Below are 21,864 nucleotides of genomic sequence, written 5' to 3'. Positions count from 1 at the left end.
CTTTCAGTTCAGACTGGACTGAGAGGGCAGTAGCATGTACTCACAGAGACCGATATATGAAGATACATTATTGCTAAGGAATGCTAAGACGAGGTAAGCCAATTAAAAAAAAGCTAAATATGTTGGGCCAGTATATTGGTTGAATTGATTGGTTCATGACTTCATGGTTAAACAACGATTAGCATGCTAAGCTAGTTTCTGTTTAGACTATACTGAATTCGGCCGAATACGTTAGTCATAACTGGTAGCTAGCTAATGCGATCTAGCTTGCTAGCATGAGCTATCTTACTAACTACATAGTTAGCACAAGCTAGCTTGCTAACTAGCTAGCGCGAGCTAGCTTGCTAAATAGGAAGCTGACTTGCTAACTAGCTAGCGCGAGCTAGCTTGCTAAACAGGAAGCTAACTTGCAAACTAGGTTGCAAGCTAGCGACATAGCTATAACTTGTATGGTACAATGGTAGTAATACATAATGGTAGTAAGACTAGATTACAGTAATAGCTTGCTAGATATACTGTTCAGGCTAAAGGATCATGCTAATCTGGCCAAAGGAACTAGCTATTTGCTAGACATCACAAGCTATAGCTCTATGCAGTAACTAACTATACAAGCACATCAAGTCCTTTCAGACTATAGAAACCCTAACTCTAACTCTAACCCTAACCCTAGGGTGAAAGGTGTAATACATTTATGCAGTTTGCTCAGTGGTGGCCTAAATTATTAGAACACTTGGCATATTTAAGAGTTTTCAGTTGTTGTTGTTGTTCTTCAATTGACCATTAAAATAGTATCACTGTTAGCTAGCCAAATTCGTTAGCTGATGTTAGCTTCTGCAGGGCAGTATTGTATCACTGGCAGTGTTAGGTATCCTAGCTAGCTAACTGTAAAGGACAGGAACAGTCAATTATCATGTTTTTGTTTCATTTTGTGAAAAATGCACTTTGTAATATATTTGCTTTTCAAAAGCTCATAAACACTGTTGGTGACTTGAGCATAATTATTAACTTAGCTACTGTAGCTGTTCTTGTCATTTTAAGCTATCATGAATGCAATGCTTTTTACTATAATTATATAATTTTCTTATCTCTCCTAGGGTCATTATTGAAGTATTTTGGCACCCCACCTCCTGCCTATAATGTGCAAGAGGATATACCAGCCCAGGTGGATATTGACCAAGCTCAGGAGGACACACTAGCCAAGGTACATGATCCCTTTCAAAGTGCTCATATTCATAACTGTTTTTTTTTTTTTTAAACTTACATTTTTTATTAACATTTATTTAGACAGACAGCACTTACAAAAAATAAATAATAAAAAATGAAGAGACTAGTATCACATTAAAAACAAAAAGAAAAAACAGTGCACATAAATATTTACATGGGTATCACATGGTTAGTTGTCTGGTTCCCCTACTGTTGTTTTCTAGGTATTTGATACAAAGGCTGATTGTGTATCTCCCTTAAACAGGCATAAACAGGTAATTCCTACTCAAAGACAATAAATGCTGACTAAGGTTTGTATGTGTGATCTGGGTCCAGAGACCCTCCTTGAGTTTCTTACTTCCCTTCTCCTTCGTCCTTTCTTTTTTTTTCTCTTGTTTATTAACTTTCACTTTGCCTTTTGTTTCACCCATACACAAACCACATCATCCCTGAATATTTAATATCACACCGTTAAACAGACATAAATAATAAGGTATAAAAGCCTTCAGCACTTGTAATATCCCAAAAACAAAATAGATAATATTAACTAAAGTACAGGTGTGTGACATGGGTTCATAGACCCTGCTTGAACATCTTTCCTCCTTTACCCTTCGCTCTCTTGTGTTGCATTTGGTTCTTCCTCTGTGATGTCGTTCTCGTTCCTTTTATAATCCTCCCACTTTCCCCATCTTTCCCCAAATTTCTCTTCCTGTAACCTCAGCATGTGTGTTATCCTTTCCATATCCTGTATTTCTTCCACTATTCCTACCCATTTTGCTATTGTCGGTGGGTCTTCCTTATACCACAGTCTCGTTATTGCTTTTCTGGCCGCTATCAACATTATCTTTATTAAATATTTGTCCCCCCCTTGTATTCCCTCGTGTGTCAGGTCTCCTAAGTAAAGCACCAGTCCTGTTTGTGGTATCCCGTATCCTAATATTCTGATCATTGCTTCCCCTATCTCCTCCCAATACCCCTTCAGCTTCTGACATCCCCAGAATATGTGCGTGTGATTTGCCCCCTCCTTCCCACACATCCTCCAGCATGCTTTTTGTGTTGGTGCATATTTTCCCTTCAGCTCTGGGGTTATAAAGAATCTGATTATGTTTTTCCATCCAAATTCTTTCCATATTCTCGATCCTGTTGTTGAGTGTTGTACCTCGCATATGTTCCCCCATTCCTTCCCTGTTATTTCTATCTCTAGCTCTCTCTCCCATTTCTCCCTTATGTAATCGGTCGTGTGTCCCTTGCTGGTCATTATAGCCCGGTATATTGCTGATATTACTCTTCCTTGTCCCCCTTCGTATGCCCATACTATCATCTTTATTATTCCATTCTGTTCCTCGTCTTTGGCCCCCCTTATTTCTTTGTTGTAGTAGTCTCTAACCTGTAGATATCTGAAGTGGTCCCTGTTTTCTAGTCCAAATTTCTCCTTTAATTTTTGTAGTGTCTGCATTTCTCCCTTCTCTATCATTTTGCATATTGCTGTTGCCCCCCCCCTCTCCCACCTTCTGAATCCGTGGTCTAACCTCCCTGGTTTGAATCTCTTGTCATGTGCTACCCATCTCAGGACCCCTGACTGCTTCTCCAATTTGTGTGTTTTTACTACTCTGTTCCATATGGTCAAGGTGTATTTGGTGATTGGATCTAATAGTCCCTCTTTTTCTTTAAATAGTTCCCTATCCCCCACCAGAGCTTGTACCTTGTATCCCTCCCCTTCTTTTTCCATGTCTTTCCATCTTGCCGTCGTTACACCAGCACGTCACTGCTCTCAGTTGTGCTGCATAGTAATAATCTTGTAGGCTGGGTACTGCCATCCCTCCCTCTTCCTTTGGTAGTTGTAGTGTTTTATATCTGACCCGTGGTCTTCTCCCCGCCCATATGAACCTCGATATCAGTCTGTCCCACTCCCTGAATTGATTCTGTGGTATTTGTATGGGTAATGACTGGAATAGGTACAGTAACCTTGATAGTATGTTCATTTTAATGACCTCTATTCTTGAATTGAAGTCCAAGGGCATTACTGTCCATCTCTCTAGGTCTCTCTTTATGTTCTGATTTATCTGTGTATAATTCGCCTCAAACAGTTTCTCCACTCCTCTCGTGATGTTCACCCCTAAGTATTTAATCTTGTCCATGTCCCATCTTATCCCGTACTGTTCTCTAATTTCCGTCGTTGGAGAATAGTTCCATGCTAAGGTCTGTGTCTTTGTCACGTTTAGTTTGTATCCTGAGTAGTGGCCATATTCCTTCAGTAGATCCATCAGTGCCGGGAAGCTCTTTTCTGGTTGCCTCATGTATACTATCACGTCGTCTGCAAATAGGCCTAGTTTATATTCCGTTCCCTTTATCCTTACTCCCTTGATGTCCTCGGTCTGTCTGATCAGTTGTGCCAGTGGTTCTATGAAAACGGCGAAGAGCGTCGGTGAGAGACAACATCCCTGTCTGGTAGCCCTCTCTAATCTGATTCTATCCGTCAAGCTGCCATTCACCTTAACCCTCGCTGTCGGTTCTTGATATAGTGCCTTGATCATCTTCATCGCCCTCTCGTTCAGTCCGAACCTCATCAATGTTTTATATAAAAATGTCCAGCTCACACTGTCGAACGCTTTTTCTGCATCTAGGCTAATCAGTACCGCGCTACCCCCTTGTTTTTGTATCTCCTCTACTATGTGTAATGTCTTTCTCACGTTGTCCTGTGTCTGTCTCCCTTTAATAAATCCAGTTTGATCTTCATCTATAATGTCTGGCATAAACATCTCAAATCTTTTTGATATTATCGATGTATACATCTTGTAATCTACGTTGAGTATGGACACAGGTCTGAAACTACTACATAATTCCCTATCCTTCCCTTCCTTCGGTATCGTGGTGATTATGGCTTCCTTCCACGAGGGGGGCATTTTTCCCTCTTCCATCGTGTGTCTGAACGCCGCCCCTAACATGGGTGCTAATTCAGTTCTAAATGTCTTGTAGAATTCCGATGGGAATCCGTCGCTCCCCGGAGACTTGTTGTTTTTAGCTCTACTAATTGCATCTTCCAGTTCTTGTTCCGTAATTATTTTATTTAATTCTTCATTCTGTTCTTTCCCTATCGATGGTAACTCTAGCTTCTCCAGATATGTTTCTATTTCCTCTTCTCCCGCTGCTTTTGGCTGTGTGTATAATTTCTCATAGTATTCTCTAAATGTCCTCTCTATTTCAGCTGGGTCCCTCAATATTTCATTAGTCTTTGTATCCCTTATTGTGTGTATCGTGTTCAACTTCTGTTGCGTTCTAATTCTCCTAGCCAACAGTCTGGTCGCTTTTGGTCCCCCTTCATAGTACGTTTGTTTCATGAACCTCGCTTTCTTTTCTATTTCCGTCAATAATTCCCTATTTATCCTGGCCTTTACTTCTTTGATTTCTCCGAGCGTTTCCTGTTCTTTTGATATCTGGTGTCTCCCCTCTAGCTTCTTTAGCTTCCCTATCAGATTGTGATATGTCTCCGTTCTGGCCTTCTTCAGCATTGCTGTTTTTTCCATCAATTTCCCCCTTATCACTACCTTCAGTGTGTCCCATAGAATGTTCGGGTCTACCGCCCCGTTGTCATTTTCTTCCTTATATCTGGCTATCTCCTCCTTGATCTGACTCACCACCCCTTTGTTATTTAATATTCCTACATTTAGTCTCCAAATCGTGTTCCTCCGTCTCCCTTCTAGATCTACTGTCAGATATATGGCACTGTGATCCGATATGTCCGCTACTCCTATACTGCTCTCCCGTGCCCTGTAACTGTCCCCTGTCGTCATCAAAAAGTAGTCTATTCTCGCATATGTCACGTGTGGGTGTGAGTAATGTGTGTATTCCCTGTCCATGGCGTGCATCTCCCTCCAAACGTCTGTAATTCCCATTTCCGTCATCTGAATATTCATATATCTACTGATGGGCGCCCGTCCTTTTCTAGTACTCGTGGTGTCTAGGTCGTGATTCAGTACTACGTTAAAATCTTCCGTACATATCAATATCCCTTCTAGTTCCAACACTATCATGTCAAAAATGGTCTCATATAAATCCCTCTCACTCTCTGGGGGTGCATAAACATTTACTAACGTAACCATTTGGCCCTCCATTTTCCCCTTCACCAGAACAAACCTTCCCTCCTTGTCTCTTACTTCCTTGATCAATTCAAATTTGACTGTGTTTTTGATTAACGTGATTACTCCTCTCCTCGGGTTTTGTTCAAAGGAACTATAGTATGCATTTTCATATCCGAATCTCTTCAGTTTCTCATGACCCTGTGCTACCAAATGTGTCTCCTGCAGAAAAATCACTTCCATCTCACTTTTTTTACATTTCAACATCACTTTGCCCCTTTTTATCGCATTATTCATTCCATTAACGTTTAACGACATCATTTTTATACCTTTAACCCTTGTCATCTTTCTTCTTCTTTCGCCTGTCCCCCCCATGTCACACTCATTCCCCCCTCCGGTTGGAGCCTCCGCTCTCTTCACCGAATACATATAGTGATTAACATAAATAAAAAACATAAACTTTACATAAAGTGCTCCCAAGGCGTTCGGGGAGTCCCTGTGTCCCCCCCTGTCCCCTGCTGGTGGGTGAGGGGTAATTGCCCTCCTAACGAGGGGCCCCCTCCTGACGGCTTGGGGGTTTGAAACCCTTGCCCCCAATCGCTCGTCATATTTGTCCAGCTTTCTTACTGTTTTTTTTTTGCTTTCGAGCTCCTGGTCAAAAAGCGCTCTGTCCTTCCTTTTGATCAAAGACCCTCTTTTCTTGGTCCCTCTCAATGTGACTCATATGTTTCATTGTCCCTCCTTCCTCCCATATCCGTGTGCGGTGCCTCCCGTGTACCCCTTATTATTTTCTTTTCCTCTCCTCTATTTTCTATGTGATGTCCATTTATCCCCTTAATCCCTCCCAACTGTGTTACTCACAGCATGTGTCTATATATCTGTTTCAGTATGTTCTGTGTCTCGCCTATCAAACCTAGTTATATTTCCATTTATTTCCTCCATCAGCTTGTGTATTATGTGTCCATGTATACGTTACGTTCATTTCTATATCCTGCCTCTACCTGGGAATGTGTGTTTATGTATATGTTATTTCAGTTTCTATACTTTGTCTCTATTTGAATAGTTTTTTCAATCTCTTGTGTGTGTACTCATCCGTTCGCCTCCTCCCGCCTCCTCTCCGTCTGGCCTCCTCATCCGTCTCAGTCCTCGCTCCGTCACGTTTCACCTCCGCCTCCTCCTCTCTCCTCCCTCCTGTTTCGGTCTCCGGCTCTGATCCACCTGCGTGCTCCCTCCAATCTCTGGTGCAGGCTCCGCGTCTGTTCCTCCCGCCTCCTTCCTTCTCCGTCCTCCGACATCCTCATCCCTCGCCGTCTCATCTCTCGCTCCGCTTCTCGTGCCGTCGCGTACGTCACCGTCCCTTCCTCCCAGTGAATCCTTAGCGAGGTCATGGGTGACTGGAATCTCATTCCGTTTTCTTTCAGGGTTTTCTTCAGTCCCGCGTAGGACCTGCGTGTTATCACTACCGCTGTCGAGTAGTTGTGATCAAATGATAGTCTTTTCCCTTCGATTTCAATCTTCTTGGTCCACGCGGTTCTGAGTACCAATTCCTTAACCTCGAATCTCAGAAAGTTAATAATCGCCGCCCTCGGAGGTCTGTCCGGTTGTGGTCTCGGAGCCAACGCCCTGTGGGCCCTCTGTATCTCCATTTTTTCCAGTCCCGTTTCCTTCATTTGTTCTTTGATACGTTTTTCCACATATAGGGTCACCGATTCCCCTTCGACTCCTTCTTTCAGTCCCCATATTCTGATGTTATTTCTCCGAGACCTCCCCTCCATGTCCGACATCTTTGTCTCCATCTGTTCTTGTTTCTGAATCACACATGTTAATACCTCGTGTATCTCCGTGTTCCATTCCTCCGCGTGAGCAGTCCTAGTCTGTAACTCGGTCACGTTTCTGTTCTGTTCCGCCATCTTCTCCTCCACCCTTTTGATTTCTGTATTCATTTCACCTCTGAAGTCCTCCTGTTCCTTCCTCAATTCCTCCCGTAGCTTCCCAATATCATTCCTTATCGTGTCCGTGTTCAGTTTTATCGCCGCTGTTATGTTCTCCAGTATCCCGGCCTGCATGACCACGGCCCATCCTGGCATTCCCGTGTCTGCCTCAGCGGTACCTCCCCCTTCTTTCGTCTGGCTTTTCTCGGCTTCGCTCCGGGGATTCTGTTTCTTCGGATTCTCTCCTTCTCGTATGTTCTCCATTTCTATTTCCTTCACAATCGTTGTCTCTTCCTTACTTCTCGTGAGCATTTTCCTTTTTAATTACTTTTCGGGTCTTTTTTTATCCGTTTTTTCACTCATTTGACCAGGAGCTCTTTCGCACGTGTGTTTACCCGTCTGCTCTCATACCGGAAGTCTCATAACTGTTCTTAAAGTTTTACATTTAATAATCACAATTTTGGGCCTTAAAAAGTCAGTCTTAAATGGTATTGATTAGGAAATGACTTCTATGTTGCGATAACTTCTCTCTATCATGTTTAAATGTGTTTGGGGGGGAAATGTCGGGGCTGCCTGAATACTTTAGACAACAAATGTTTGTTTCCGCGTCTCTGATTGGCCAGGTCATTTCTGGTCATGTGACATGTACGCCCAATCGTGGGACCGTAAGTGTCTACACTGGTTAAGCTCAGGTGCTCTTTCGGAGTTGGTTAAGGTTAGAGTTTGTCTTAGAGCATGGCGATAGAACACCTGCCCTTCTTTCGACGGTTAAGCTTAGCCACTCTTTCGAAGTTGGTTAAGGTTAGAGTTTGTCTTAGAGCATGGCGATAGAACGCCAGGTAGTTTGCAGGCTGTTAGACCCGGAAATAGGCGCAGAACTTGCTGTCCCACGATTGGCGCACATGTCACATGACCTGGCCAATCAGAGCGCAAAACTCGCACGCGGAAACAAACATTTGTTGTTGAAAGTATTCACCCGTCCGGGCTGCAGAGTAACAGCCTATCAGGCCAATACATATGGAATTACTTCTTAGTCATTTTCCTTAATAGTTCTTTAGATATTTATTAGATTCCATTGAAAGGGGTCTTAAAAAGGTCTTAAAAATTCTTAAATGTAACCTGTTGAAACTTGCAGGAACCCTGTCCGTTACCTTCAGTGAGACCATAACACCTGCCCATCATGAAGATGACGTGTCACCCACCTCTGCAAGCAGCAGTATCACCATCACCACTAAAGGTTTGACCTCACAAGACCCTGCACTATGGCCAAGTAGGCCATACCCAACAATGTTGTATCAAGGGGACCAATACAGGTCAAAGATATTGTTTTTCCCCAAAATCCAGCGAACATGGCTTCTGTATTCGGTGTAGTCAGTCTTCTGTTTGATATTATAAAAAAAAAATATATGATGAATAAATGCCTTGTAGTTAAAGAAAGCTTGAATTTCGGACTTCTTTATTACTTTTAATCTCTCCCGTCCTCCACAATTTTTTAACGCACCAGCCACCAATGACACACACATTGTGGGATGTTTTAAAAATAAAATGTTTGCTTCACCAAACAATTTGGTCAGCAGCCGCCACTGCACATCACATATACCATTTACCATTTACCATATAGTCCCTTTTGAGCCATGTATTCAGGCTGGACTTGAATCTAACAGCATTGACTACGATTTGCAGGTCACTGGGCAGACAGCTGCAGAATACAAAAATGACTCCTTCCCCATACAACTCCTGTATCTGACTGGCACAACCAAGATATTTCACAGATGTTTTGTCGGTGAGAACAGTATCTCCTATTCTAATGTTAAAACCTGGTGATTTTCTGAGCCTGACCTTTGACCCGAATAGGATGGACTCAGTCTTCCCCACATGGAGGGACAGCTTGTTGTAGCCTAGCCAGTCACTAACCATCTCTAGTTCTGCACTCAATATCTGCTCAACCACTTGTTTGTCTTTATGAGACACTAGTAAGACCTCAGTTTACTGTATTACATGGTCAACAATTGTGGTTATAATTTCATTTGAGACAGATGTTCTTCTGCCTCCTTGGCCACGACCCCGTCCATGACCCTGTCCTTCGTTGTGCACCCTCAGCTGCACCAACTTGCTCCATGTTGCTCCTTTCTTCAGGTTTATAAGCAGCTTTTTATGTAGTGGTGAAGATATTATCAATTGTATTGCAATGCTACTCACCTGGGCAAGGCTGTTGAAGGTAATGAGACATTAGTACAAACACCTGTTGGAATTGATTTAGTGATCTGCCTGTGTAGCAATAAGCAATTGAACATTGATGTAGTATTAGGTGGCTGTATTCTGAGACTGGAGCATATGATTTAGAGTTTTGCACTTTGTATTAACAGTTTTTGCACTTGATATGTAAGCATAGCATTTAGTATCTTAGAGTATGCATTTTTAAAGTCAGTTTAGCAATTAGCATTTTGAGTTTTGCACATTGAAACTCTGATGTGCAAAATGCGTCAAAGCAGTCGTAAAAAACTGTAACGAGCCCCAAACAATGGAAGGTAGTGTGTTGTTTTGAATTGATTGTATGTTATGTGCAGTGCCTAACAGTGGTGTTGATAGTATGCCAATAAACATAACAGAGATCATTTTGTTTGGCCCCCCCTTTTCCACCCAAACACTCTCCAACAGCCTAGGACAACTCTCCACCCACCTCAAACCCCACGTCAAGAGCCTGGGTGTAATCTTTGACCCAGAGCTCAAATTCGACCGGCAGGTAAATGCAAGCCGTAGTCAAGTCATGCTTCTTCCAACTCCGCAACATCAGTAAAATAAAAACAACCTTTCACCCGTCAACCTGGAAACAGTAGTCAATGCATTCATCACATCACGCCTTGACTACTGCAATGCCCTCTACACCGGCATCAGTCAGGCAGCCATGTCCCGCCTCAAAATGGTCCAGCACTCTGCAGCTAGGTTCCTTACCGGCACCAGAAAGAGAGAGCACATCACACCACTCCTAGCCTCCCTACACTGGCTCCCAGTCCCACTTAGAATAGATTTCAAAATCCTCCTCCTCACCTTCAAGGCACTATCGGGTGCAGCACCCCTATACATCACCGAGCTCATCACCCCCTACGTAGCACCCAGGTCACTAAGATCCTCCAACCAGGCTCGGCTGCCCCCCGAGCACCAGACTAAAAAAGAGAGGCGATCTCTCCTTCAAGGCCGTAGCCCCCAAACTATGGAACCAGCTTCCCCTGGAGATTCGATCTGCCCCTACGCTGGAGACATTTAAGGCCCGTTTAAAAACCCACTTTTATTCCCTAGCCTTCGATTAATCCTGATTCTCGGATACCCTAACCCACACACTCCCATGCAATTTTATCCTGCCCCCTCCCTCTTGTATCTCTTCTTGTGCTCCTCTGTCCCCGGTGTGCTATACTGTACTTTGTGCTCCCCTATCCGCTTGTCCTTTTGTACTGTCCTGTCCTGTTGTGCCTTTTTATATTTGTGTATTTTATAGGACATTGATTTTATGCTTTGACTGTACTGTACAGCACTTTGGTTGGTTCTCAAGCTTTTAAATGTGCTCTATAAATAAATGACTTGACTTGACTATAACCTGTATACAGCCTGATGGGATCCAGCCTTTCTAAAGGGTCTAGAGACATGATTTTAACTGCTAAAATCATTATATTTGTTTGTTAACACACAAAAAAAAGAAACCTGAAATCCCTCCCCCCCATGGGGACCGGTCCCCATGGGGGGAGGGATTTCAGGTTTCTTTTTTTTTAAGAGTTGGGAAAATGTCAAGTGGTTTTTGTGTTAACAAAAAATTCAAATGATTTTAGCAGTTAAAATCATGTCTCTAGACCCTTTAGAAAGGCTGGATCCCATCAGGCTGTATACAGTCATGTGGTCCCCATGAGGTAGTATAAACCCGTAGATATCAGATTTTTTTTTTTGGAGAGTTGAAAATGTCAAGTGGTTTTTGTGTTAACAAAAAAATATAATGATTTTAGCAGTTAAAATCATGTCTCTAGACCCTTTAGAAAGGCTGGATCCCATCAGGCTGTATACAGTCATTGGTCCCCACGATGTAGCATAAACCCGTGTGTGTGTGTGTGTGTGTGTGTGTGTGTGTGTGTGTGTGTGTGTGTGTGTGTGTGTGTGTGTGTGTGTGTGTGTGTGTGTGTGTGTGTGTGTGTGTGTGTGTGTGTGTGTGTGTGTGTGTGTGTGTGTGTGTGTGTGTGTGTGTGTGTGTGTGTGTGTGTGTGTGTGTGGACAATTGCTTGCTGTGTGTGAGAGAGAATTAAGTACCTACATTTGCTGAAATAAAGTTGTTCTTAATTTTCTCACTTGCTATGTGAGAATGTTAGTTATTATGTTCTCAATGCCCCTTGCATTGTATGAGTTGTGTGGAAGAGTTTGCTAGTTCTAGTGCTACCCCTTTGTACATTGTGGCTGTGTCTGACAAAAGTTAACAATAAATAATGGTATTAGGAATACATTTGCCTCCTGTGTGAACTGTGCATAGCTGAATAGACTGTATTTTAACGTCGGCCATATGGTGGTACTTGGAGAGCCAGCTACGTTCTCAGGTGGTACTTGGTGTAAAAAGTTTGAGAACCACTGGTCTACCTAAATGTTTACTGTGAGCGATTTGTAGTGACAAATTTCCCTCGGGATGATTAAAGTATTTCTATTCTATTCTATTCATCCTATCTCCAGGATCCCTTAGCTCTTATCTCACTGGATATCTAATACCTCTAGAGTCACTCTGCTCAATGGGTAGAGCATCACACTACACTGCCAGAGTTAGGGGCTCCATGGCACTAAGACTGCCAGGGTTATGGGTTATATTTAGGGATGTCCCGATCACGTTTTTTTGCTCCCGATCCGATCCCGATCATGTGATTTTGAGTATCTACCGATACCGATCTTTCCCGATCCGATCAATTATTATTATTTTTTTCATGCTTTTTTTTATTTTTTTATTTTTTTATTTTTTATTCAACAAACATGACCATGTTCACGTCTTAAACTCATACTGAGGCCTTAGTTTTGGTTTTAAATTGCATATCATTCATTTATTTATTGTCACACAGAGCAGAAGAATTTTGCCAAAACAAACCAATAGTATTAATTATACATCAAATGATTTATGTCAAGGATTGCAATGCCTCGCTTTAATGAAGTTAACTTTTCACCTGGATAACGTCAACATTCAGGGTGAATGTAATGTGAGAAATTGGGATAAAAAAATTAAAAATTAAAAAAAAAAGTGGTCCGAGATCGTGGCTGGTCTGCCGTTCTGCAGCTGGATACTATTGGTTTGTTTTGGCAAAATTCTAATGCTCTGTGACAATAAATAAATGAATGATGATATGCAATTTAAAACCAAAACTAAGGCCTCAGTATGAGTTTAAGATGTGAACATGGTCATGTTTGTTGAATAAAAAAAGAAAAAAGAAAATTGCATTTTTTTTTTTTTTTTTTTTTTTTTTTTTTATCCCGATCTTCGGAAAATCACGTGATCGGATCGGGACATCCCTAGTTATATTCCCCTGTAGGTCAATGGCTAGAACATGGCACTAAAGGCCAATACAGACTGACCGGTGTCACAGGTGTTTTGTTGCCGGTGGTTGACAGCTAGGTAGGCACGCATGCATAGCAAGTTTGGATAGTGGGAACATTGGGACAACTAGAGGAGTGATCCGAGCTTGCTGTAATTACATTGTTGTCCTCATTGTAATCCATGACCTAGTGTTTATTATTATTTTTTATATACAGTATATATTATTATTCAAATATACAAGTTGCAAATACAATATACAGTGAATCAAATTTTAAATGGTTTCTCCCTCCCACCCTCCCGCCCCCCCTAAAACATGTCTGTAAGTATGCTTGGAGCATAAGCATTCAGCCCCTACATCAGAGAGAAAAAGAAGACAAAGTCAAATGTAACTGACCCCCCCATTACTGCCATCATCAGAGCTAGGTACATGAATCATAACACAAAGTACAACACATATCATATGCAGTCGTATCTGTATACATCAGTCAAAAGTTAAAGAATAATATAAAATATATTTAGAAAATAAAAATAACAATAAAAATAGTGTTTGAGGGAGTCACTCACAAGTAAACATAGTAGGCTATGGTCGGTGTGTGCAGCTGTCAGGGTTGTCAGATGCAGATTCTATTTTCAGCTACTCAGGGCGTACAATAGTCTCAATGGATCATTAGGCTAACCCTAGAGCTACATTGATAATCTCACAGTCTTACATGGACATGAGCATTTGACTGTAAAGGTTTTAATTAGTGGGAAGTGTTTTCAAAGTAAGTAATAAACGGCTGCCCGTATTGGATACACTTTTTTGTAGATCCTCTAAGCGTAAACTTAATATTTTCCAACTTTAAAAAGAGCATAATATCCGTAAACCACATAGATATTTTATTAGGAGCAGGAGATTTCCATCTCAGAAAAATTCTACGCCTTTCTAGCAGTGTGGTACACGCTATTGTGACAGAACTAGGAGTGTTTAACTGTCCAATATTTTGTGGAACTCCAAAAATATCCGTCTGGGGCAAAGGTCTCAAGGCGGTTGAAGCTGCAGCTCTCCATCAACGCTGCACATCGGGATCAGTTCTGTCAGGTTGAAGCAGCAGCTATCATCAACGCTGCACATCGGGATCAGTTCTGTCAGGTTGAAGCAGCAGCTATCATCAACGCTGCACATCGGGATCAGTTCTGTCAGGTTGAAGCAGCAGCTATCATCAACGCTGCACATCAGGATCAGTTCTGTCAGGTTGAAGCAGCAGCTATCTATCAACGCTGCACATCAGTATCAGTTCTGTCAGGCTTTGCGACAAAGCAGTACAATTCAAAAATGCATTCCAAAGCAACTCATAATAACATTAATGTCTTGATAAAGAAAAATAATCCTTGTAGTTGGAGCTTGAATTTACAACTCTGACAGTGTTCTTAACGCCTCATGTGTACAGTGTAATAATGTTGATTCTACAGACATATTCTGAATTAAATAATTATAATAATACTGTAATAAATACAACAAAATATGGCATTCAACCAATGTATTGGTTGAGGGACAATAACAGAGCGACGCAGACAGATTGCAGACGGGCTGTCGAACGTTCATTTGGGATACATACATTTCAGCATTCCAAAGAAAATCGCCGTCATTGTTACTCATCACTTAAAACTATCTGTACCATCCCATTTCAATAAGAAAATGCATTCCAAAGCAACTCATAATAACACAAACAAATCGATCTGTTTATTAATGTTTCACGAGTTGCACACAAAGCGGGCTTTCAGAACATTTCGAGACTTTGCGCCTCCTGGTGGCATATAACAGAACAGCAACCAACCTCTAAATCAACCAGTCGGCACCACGGTCGAATGATAACCATTCCTAATGGCTGTAATTAGGGTGACCAAATCCGTATGATGCAAATGCAGGACAGCTTGTCGATTTTGCGGGACATTTGTTGAAATTGCGGGACAGTAATGAATATGTATCAGAGCATGTGAGCGGAGCGCGAGCGGAGCGGGTGGATTTTGAAGTGAGCGCGGAGTGGGCTTTAAAATGGGTCAGAGTGACTCCTCTCCGAGCCGCACACGATCACACAGTCAATCAATCAATCAATCAGATTTATTTATATAGCACATTTCACATGACGCGTGTCAACCAAAGTGCTGTACAGAGGGTAGATACATATTGACAACAATCACACTCCGTTTTATGGGAGGGCACACAGGCAAACGCATGAAACACAGGAAAACAGGGCATGAGTCAGTGAACGGGAAAGGCTAGTAGGTAGAAGTGGGTTTTGAGCCTCGATTTGAAGGCATCTATCGAGGGGGCGAGCCTAATGGAGGTGGGAATGCTGTTCCACAGTTCAGGGGCTGCGATAGCAAAGGCACGGCCCCCCTTGAGCTTGAGGTTAGACCTCCGGACTGTCAGGAGCCTCTGATCGGCTGACCTGAAGGACCTGGTGTTGGAATAGGGGGATAGGAGGTCTGAGATATAGGAGGGGGGGTGACCATTAAGGGCTTTAAAAACAAATAGGAGAACCTTAAAATCTGTCCTGTAGCGTACTGGGAGCCAATGAAGGGAGGCAAGGACAGGGGTGATGTGGTCTCTCTTGCGGGTTCCGGTCAACAGTCTGGCAGCAGCGTTTTGTACCAGTTGTAAGCGGGACAGGGAAGACTGGTTAATGCCTATATAGAGGGAGTTGCAGTAGTCTAATCTAGATGAAATGAAAGCATGGATGACTCTCTGAAGGTCTGCAGGGGAGAGAAGGGCTTTGAGTTTGGCAATGGTGCGTAGTTGGAAAAAACATGCCTTTACCACTGAGTTCACTTGTCTGTGGTTTAAACTGATGTAATATACATGTAGTACAATGCCAAAGCAATAGGTGGCGATGTAGTTCAAACATGAAGGCCATTTTCAACCAATCAGAAGGGTGAACGCGTCACTAGTCACTACACATCCTGCTAAGTCAAAACATAAATCTGCCATCTTTAAATCACCTCGGGAAGTATTTAGCATCATTTATTTTCAGCAAGAAACAAACAAAGTGCAATAAAAAAAAGGATACATTCACTGTGTTCTGCCTCATTTATTGATGTAAAACGAAACCAACATCAACACAATGTACCACCAAGAGCGGAGAGTTTAGTCTCACAAAAAGAGCGCTGATGTTGTTAGCTTACATGCTAATGTGAATGGGATCTGCCAGTATAAACACTTAGCATTGCGGCTAGGCTAGCGAACATTAGCATAGTAAAGCTAGTAGAATGGTTGAAAACGTTATAACCGATTGCAGAATGGGTACAATACAATACGGCTCAATACAAACAATTGTTAAGGGGCCCAGGGGGTGCAGACTGTTGTAGTTTGGTCAAATCAAGCTAATTTACATCATTCTCCAAATTTTAAATTTTTTTTTCTGCTGAGCGGGCTGGAGCGCCGGAGCGCTTGATGCGCAAATGAAGTTGAGCGCTGAGCGGCTTGGGGGGGGGGGGGGGGGGGCAACATGAGCGAATGAGAGCGGAACTAAGCCGTCCAGAGCGAAGAGCGGATTTCTCACATGCTCTGATATGTATGCAAGAATCATGTTTACATAATGTGTTCATAATTTTTTATCAAAATATAAGCATTTAATGTATTAAAAACACAATATTGGTGCGTCTTAATTTCTTATTATACTCATAATTATGTAGAAGACCATACCATGCAATCCAACATGCTGTTAGATAACCTACCGACAGAGACAGTAATGACTCCTAGAGGTTCCGAGTCATATGGATATTGTCTATGGGGAACAGTAGGCTAAATGTAACTAGAAATGTGCCTTCGCGTTGTGCCTCCGAAGGTTTCAGCACCATGGAGAGCACCATAGTGCACATACAGGTAGTTGCTTGAGGAATCCTATATTATTACTGGCCCGGGCCGTGCAGCTTCAATTAGAGCCTTTTTTTTTTTTTTTTTTTTTTTTCCTCCATTTTCCTCCGATTTTCTCCCATCCCAATGTTAGTCGTATGCCAATTCCCAGTCCCTTCCTGATCGCTGCGCACTTACCCCCCACAGTCGGATCATCTGGGAGAGTGGAGGCTACCACGTGCTTCCTCCGACACACGTCCAGCCAATCACCGCTTCTTTTCACCTGGCAGCGCGGATTCTCATTGAGAGGGCGTAGCGTGTGGGAGGACCACACTATCCCCCTCACGTCCAATCCGCGCTTAGCAGGCGCCCCGACCGAACTGTAGGAGTCGCTGTTTACAACGACCCGGACCCACCCCGCCAGCTTCTCCCACCCTCTGATACAGCCAATTGTATCAGTGCAGACGGCCAGCCAAGCTGGTGACAACCCCGGAGCTGTGAGCTGGATTCGAACAGGCGAATCGAGCTCACAGCTCCGGGGCTGGTGACGAACGCAATCTCCGCTCGGCCACCTAACCGCCCTTCAATTAGAGCCTTCTGACCAAGAGCATATTTATAAAAATCTTGACATGATAGAGAGAAATTTGCTTTGACTTGAATTTCACTCTTCAGTTACCTCAATGGCGACATTCAGCCTGTTGCCTGCATGATGCACGCAGTTGGGAATGATGTGGGCAAGACAGTTTGCCTTCACAATGCTGTCGTGGTCGTTGTGAAGCTTTCTGTACACTTTTCCATAGTTAACACTAGCATTATCCGCAACATATGCGGATATGCGGTCTAAGCCCAGACCATTTTGACGAAGCCTGCTCGTGATCTGGCTGTGGATTGCGTCTGCCGTTTCATTAGTCCAAGCTCAGGAGTCCAATAGCGCACGGCGAGTGGGAAGAGTTTGGTCGTCCCGTGATTAGACGCATCAGATGCGATGAAATAGAATGGCACTGGTAGGCCTAGGCATAACATAAACAGCTTGCGCCAGGTGCTATGTATAATATATGTGCTCGCGCTGGTTAGACTAGGCTATGTAACGTACATTACTTGCGGTGCATTAGTGCATGGTTGGAGATTAATGAGAGGACAAAAGCAATAATGATTAATATATTAAAATTGTTTATTGAAATACGGGACACTTATTGAAATGCAGGACATTTTTCTTCTGTTGCGGGACAAAGGGCTAACGAACGGGATTGTCCCGCACTAATCGGGACGTTTGGTCACTCTAGCTGTAACTGTACTATCAGGTGCAGAAGGCAAGTAGATGTGGAGCATCTCTTCAGTGAGTGTAATGCCCTCACAGGGCTATTTACATTAAGCCTTGAAATGTAAGTGATCCCTCGAAAGTATTTTTCCCCAAATGAAAAAGACAGCGAGAGAAAACGTTCAAAATGTTTCCAGTTAACGCCACCGCCATACGTATTCTACTCTGTGCTCTAGGGGTGGCTCCTGGGGGTGGCTCTAGGGAGTGGCTCTTGGGGTGGCTCCTGGGGGTGGCTCTTGGGGGTGACTCCTGGGGGGTGGCTCTAGGGGGTGGCAATGGAGAAGCTGGTGGAGAGTGTGTTTTCTCACTGTACACTGGACAGCTGTGCCCCTAATATCATTGTTTATGTCGAATCCATCTATCTATCTATGGTATCTATCTATCTACCTATATTTCTGTCTGTCTACCGTACTTTTCGCACTATAAGCCGCACCTGACTATAAGCCGCAGCAGCTAAATTGAACGATGTGTACATATATAAGCCGCACTGGACTATAAGCCGCAGGTGTTTTAATGTTTAATTACCATATGTAATTAGCATTGGGACACAATACTGTCGGACAAATAACAAGAATTAACTCATTTACAAGTTGTATTAAGTTTAGCAAATAAGGGAACAGATAAATAACATTTCAATGCAGTCAAAAAAGCAATATTTAGATTTTTACATTTTCGGGTTTGGTCACGTCGAGTCACATATAAGCCGCACCGTTATATAAGCCGCAGGGTCGAAAAATGGGGGAAAAAGCCGCGGCTTATAGTCCGAAAAGTACGGTATATATTTGGCTGATGGAAAATAATAATAATAATAATAATAATAATAATAATAATAATAATAATAATAATAATAATAATAATAATAATAATAATAATAATAATAATAAAATAATAATAATAATAATAATAATAATAATAATAATAATAATAAATAAAAACTTGTTTGATGACAGGTCACGGGCCCGTGGTGCAGAATGCTGCCTCTAAGATCCAAGAGTACATCAGTCACCGGGACCTGAGGGAACAGCAGATCCTCTCGCTCCTCCAGGAGGCCGGGGGAGACCGGAGCTTCTCCTCCATGGAGCTGGTCAGGGTCGTCTACAAGGTATCGACAGAACCCCACTGCTCTTAACCCTTTCACTACCACACTACAGACGGTTAACCTTTCACTACCACATACCACACTACAGACCAGGGGCGTCCATTTGGTATGGCAAGGTATGGCACTCGCCATACCTTGGCAAATAAAAATGTAAAAAAAAAATACAATTTTTTATGTTGATTTAGATTTCGAATGTCAACATTATGAACGAAGCTTCGAACTATTCGGTACAGCCCTAGCATGTTTTGATATAGTCAATTATCTCACTTTTACTAGGTGACTTTTGCTGTGACTAACTGAAATATGCCCAAAGAAAAAGGTAAATGGACATAGGGACGTTTTTTTATCAATGAGCAGCAGAGACAAGTGATACAGGGACACAGGTAAGGTCTGGCTTAGTGATTATAATAGTGCAGTTCAGCATTCAGTAACCCATACTTTTTGTGAATGTGTTTTTGATACTACATTCTGTTGAACACACACCTCAAAACCGTACCTAAGGAAAATTGGCTCAATTGCAAGAAAAGTAATAGACAGTTATGATATTACATTCTGCATAATTCGTATGCAAAATATTGTGGTTCCCTGCTTTAGTCTGTTGACACATTTCTATACTAAAAATGCTTGTGTAGTCCTGTGTCATACCTAAATGTCATATAACTGAATTGTATAGAAACAACTCACCAAAAGTGACTATTGCACCCCCCCCCCCTCCTCGCTATACCTTGCCTTTTAGTGAAAGGACGCCACTGCTACAGACGGTTAACAGTCTGTAGTGTGGTAGTGAAAGGGTTAACCTTCTGTAGTGTGGTAGTGAAAGGGTTAACCTTCTGTAGTGTGGCAATGAAAGGTTTAACATTTTGTATTGTCGCAGTGAAAGGGTTAACCCTTTGTCGTGACAGCGAAAGGGTTAACCCTTTGGTAGTGTGGCCGTGAAAGCCTTAACTTTCTGTATTGTCGCAGTGAAAGGGTTAACCCTATGGTAGTGTGGTAGTGAAAGGGTTAACCTTCTGTAATGTGGTAGTGAACGAGTTAACCCTTTGTCGTGTGGCAGTGAAAGGGGTTAACCTTCTGTATTGTCACAGTGAAAGGGTTAACCCTTTGTATTGTTGCAGTGAAAGGGTTAACCCTTTGGTAGTGTGGTAGTGAAAGGGTTAACCTTTCTGTATTGTCACAGTGAAAGGGTTAACCTCTGGGTCTTGATACTGACCCATAGAACAGAAGAGCATTGAGCACACAAACCGACCAAACAAGCAACAAACTTCGACCAATCAGAAGAACAAGAACATAACCACTTTGACGTTTGTGTCATTCCAGGTCATTCTCATTTGTTCTATGAATAAAACATTGAAACGTGAAAACTACAGTGTTTAAAAACAAACGAGTCAGATAAGTTAAGATATTCCTTTATTGATCCCCTTGGGGATATTCAGGCATCATAGCAGCATGTGATGTACAGGTAGTAGAAGACATGGTACAGGTCATAGAATTATAGTACAGTGGAGAAGTAAATATTTATTTGATTGACAAGTCATGATATTATTTACACTGATTATCTTATTGTAACTATTCTTATGATTTGAAACTATGTGTACTTTCCCTTTTAAAGAGACCTACCTGAGCTATTCACCTGTGTGGTTCACCTTGATAAGGGGTGGCGGCTTGCGTGGGAGACATGGACCGGGAAAGCAAACAGTTTTTGTACCGCACGCAACGCACACAACGCACGCATGTATTAGATATACGAGTTTTGTTTGTTTTGCTTATTGGAAATAAATGATTGATTCATTGTGACAGCCAAACGGATGGATCAGAATCTTTATTATGTGCGCGTAGACTAAAGCTATCCCCAAAGTGGAAGTGGCAAATACGAAATACAAAATTGTTTGTAAATAGCCACTATACTAAGTACAAAAACTCATGCTGATATTAAAGTCTTTCGCCTGAAAGAAGAGGATTCCAACAAGGACACGTTCGCTTCACCCAGGACCCAGTGAGAAAGAGGATTCCAACAACAACAAGCCTAATTCTACAAGATACTACGTGGTTGTGAGTAACGTTGCATTGCGCAACACATGGGAATCCCGCGGGGATATTATAAGCTTGAATGAATTAATCTTGGATCCGACGTCATTGTGGAAGGGCTACCAGGGAGGTGGCTCTGATTCAGTTATTCTCCGCTGTGGATACATTTGTTTGACCATAGCGCACGGACTGTGTTTCATTGTGTTTCACAAGCATAATAATAAACACCGAAGCGACTTTACGCATGGACTGTGGATGACATTTGCGAGAATTCTGAATCTGTGAAACTGTTGACATTGCATTGCTGACGCTGTCACACATTATTGTGATATTTCAACTATAATTAAAAATAATGTCTGAAGCGGAAAATGCCCAAGAGGCTGAGAGAGAGCTGGTGAAATTGATTGGCTCTCGCAGGGCGAAGCTGGGTGTATTGAATAGGCGCAAGAGGGAGTTGGATGCGCTGTTCGACGGACTTGATGACGTAGACGTGGAAAAAGTGAATGAACATTTGCAAGCCTTTGATGTTTTAATGAATGAATTTGAGAAAATGCACCAATCTGTCCAAGCACTGTTATATGAAGATGAGAGAGGGTGATGAATACGACTGGTATAAACCAAAGGTTCAACAATTCTATTCATTTACGAATGATGTTCGAAACAGAATAGAACCTGGTTATAAAGAACATGATCAAGTTCGACCTGAGGACAGCATCAGCAGCACATCTAAGAAGACCACTAAATCAACAACCTCAACTCTGCGTATAACACTAGAAACGGAGAGAGCTGCTCTCATTGCAAAATCAGCAGCCATGGAGGAAAAGTGGAA

The 21,864-nt window shown here is 42.3% G+C and overlaps 1 protein-coding gene across 1 annotated transcript in view; it reads left to right on the top strand.

Moving 5' to 3' along the window:
• The window catches only part of lactb2 (lactamase, beta 2), a 100,685-nt gene that overhangs the window by 60,410 nt on the left and 18,411 nt on the right, over positions 1-21,864 (top strand). The window contains exon 5 of the mRNA XM_084319814.1: positions 18,862-19,013. Within this exon, the coding sequence (XP_084175940.1) occupies positions 18,862-19,013 (152 nt within the window). The remainder of the gene's footprint in view (positions 1-18,861; positions 19,014-21,864) is intronic.

The sequence above is a fragment of the Notolepis coatsorum genome (genome assembly GCF_963971535.1).
Source record: "Notolepis coatsorum genome assembly, chromosome: 8".
NCBI classification, from domain to species: domain Eukaryota; kingdom Metazoa; phylum Chordata; class Actinopteri; order Aulopiformes; family Paralepididae; genus Notolepis; species Notolepis coatsorum.
This window is presented reverse-complemented; position numbering and strand designations above follow the sequence as displayed.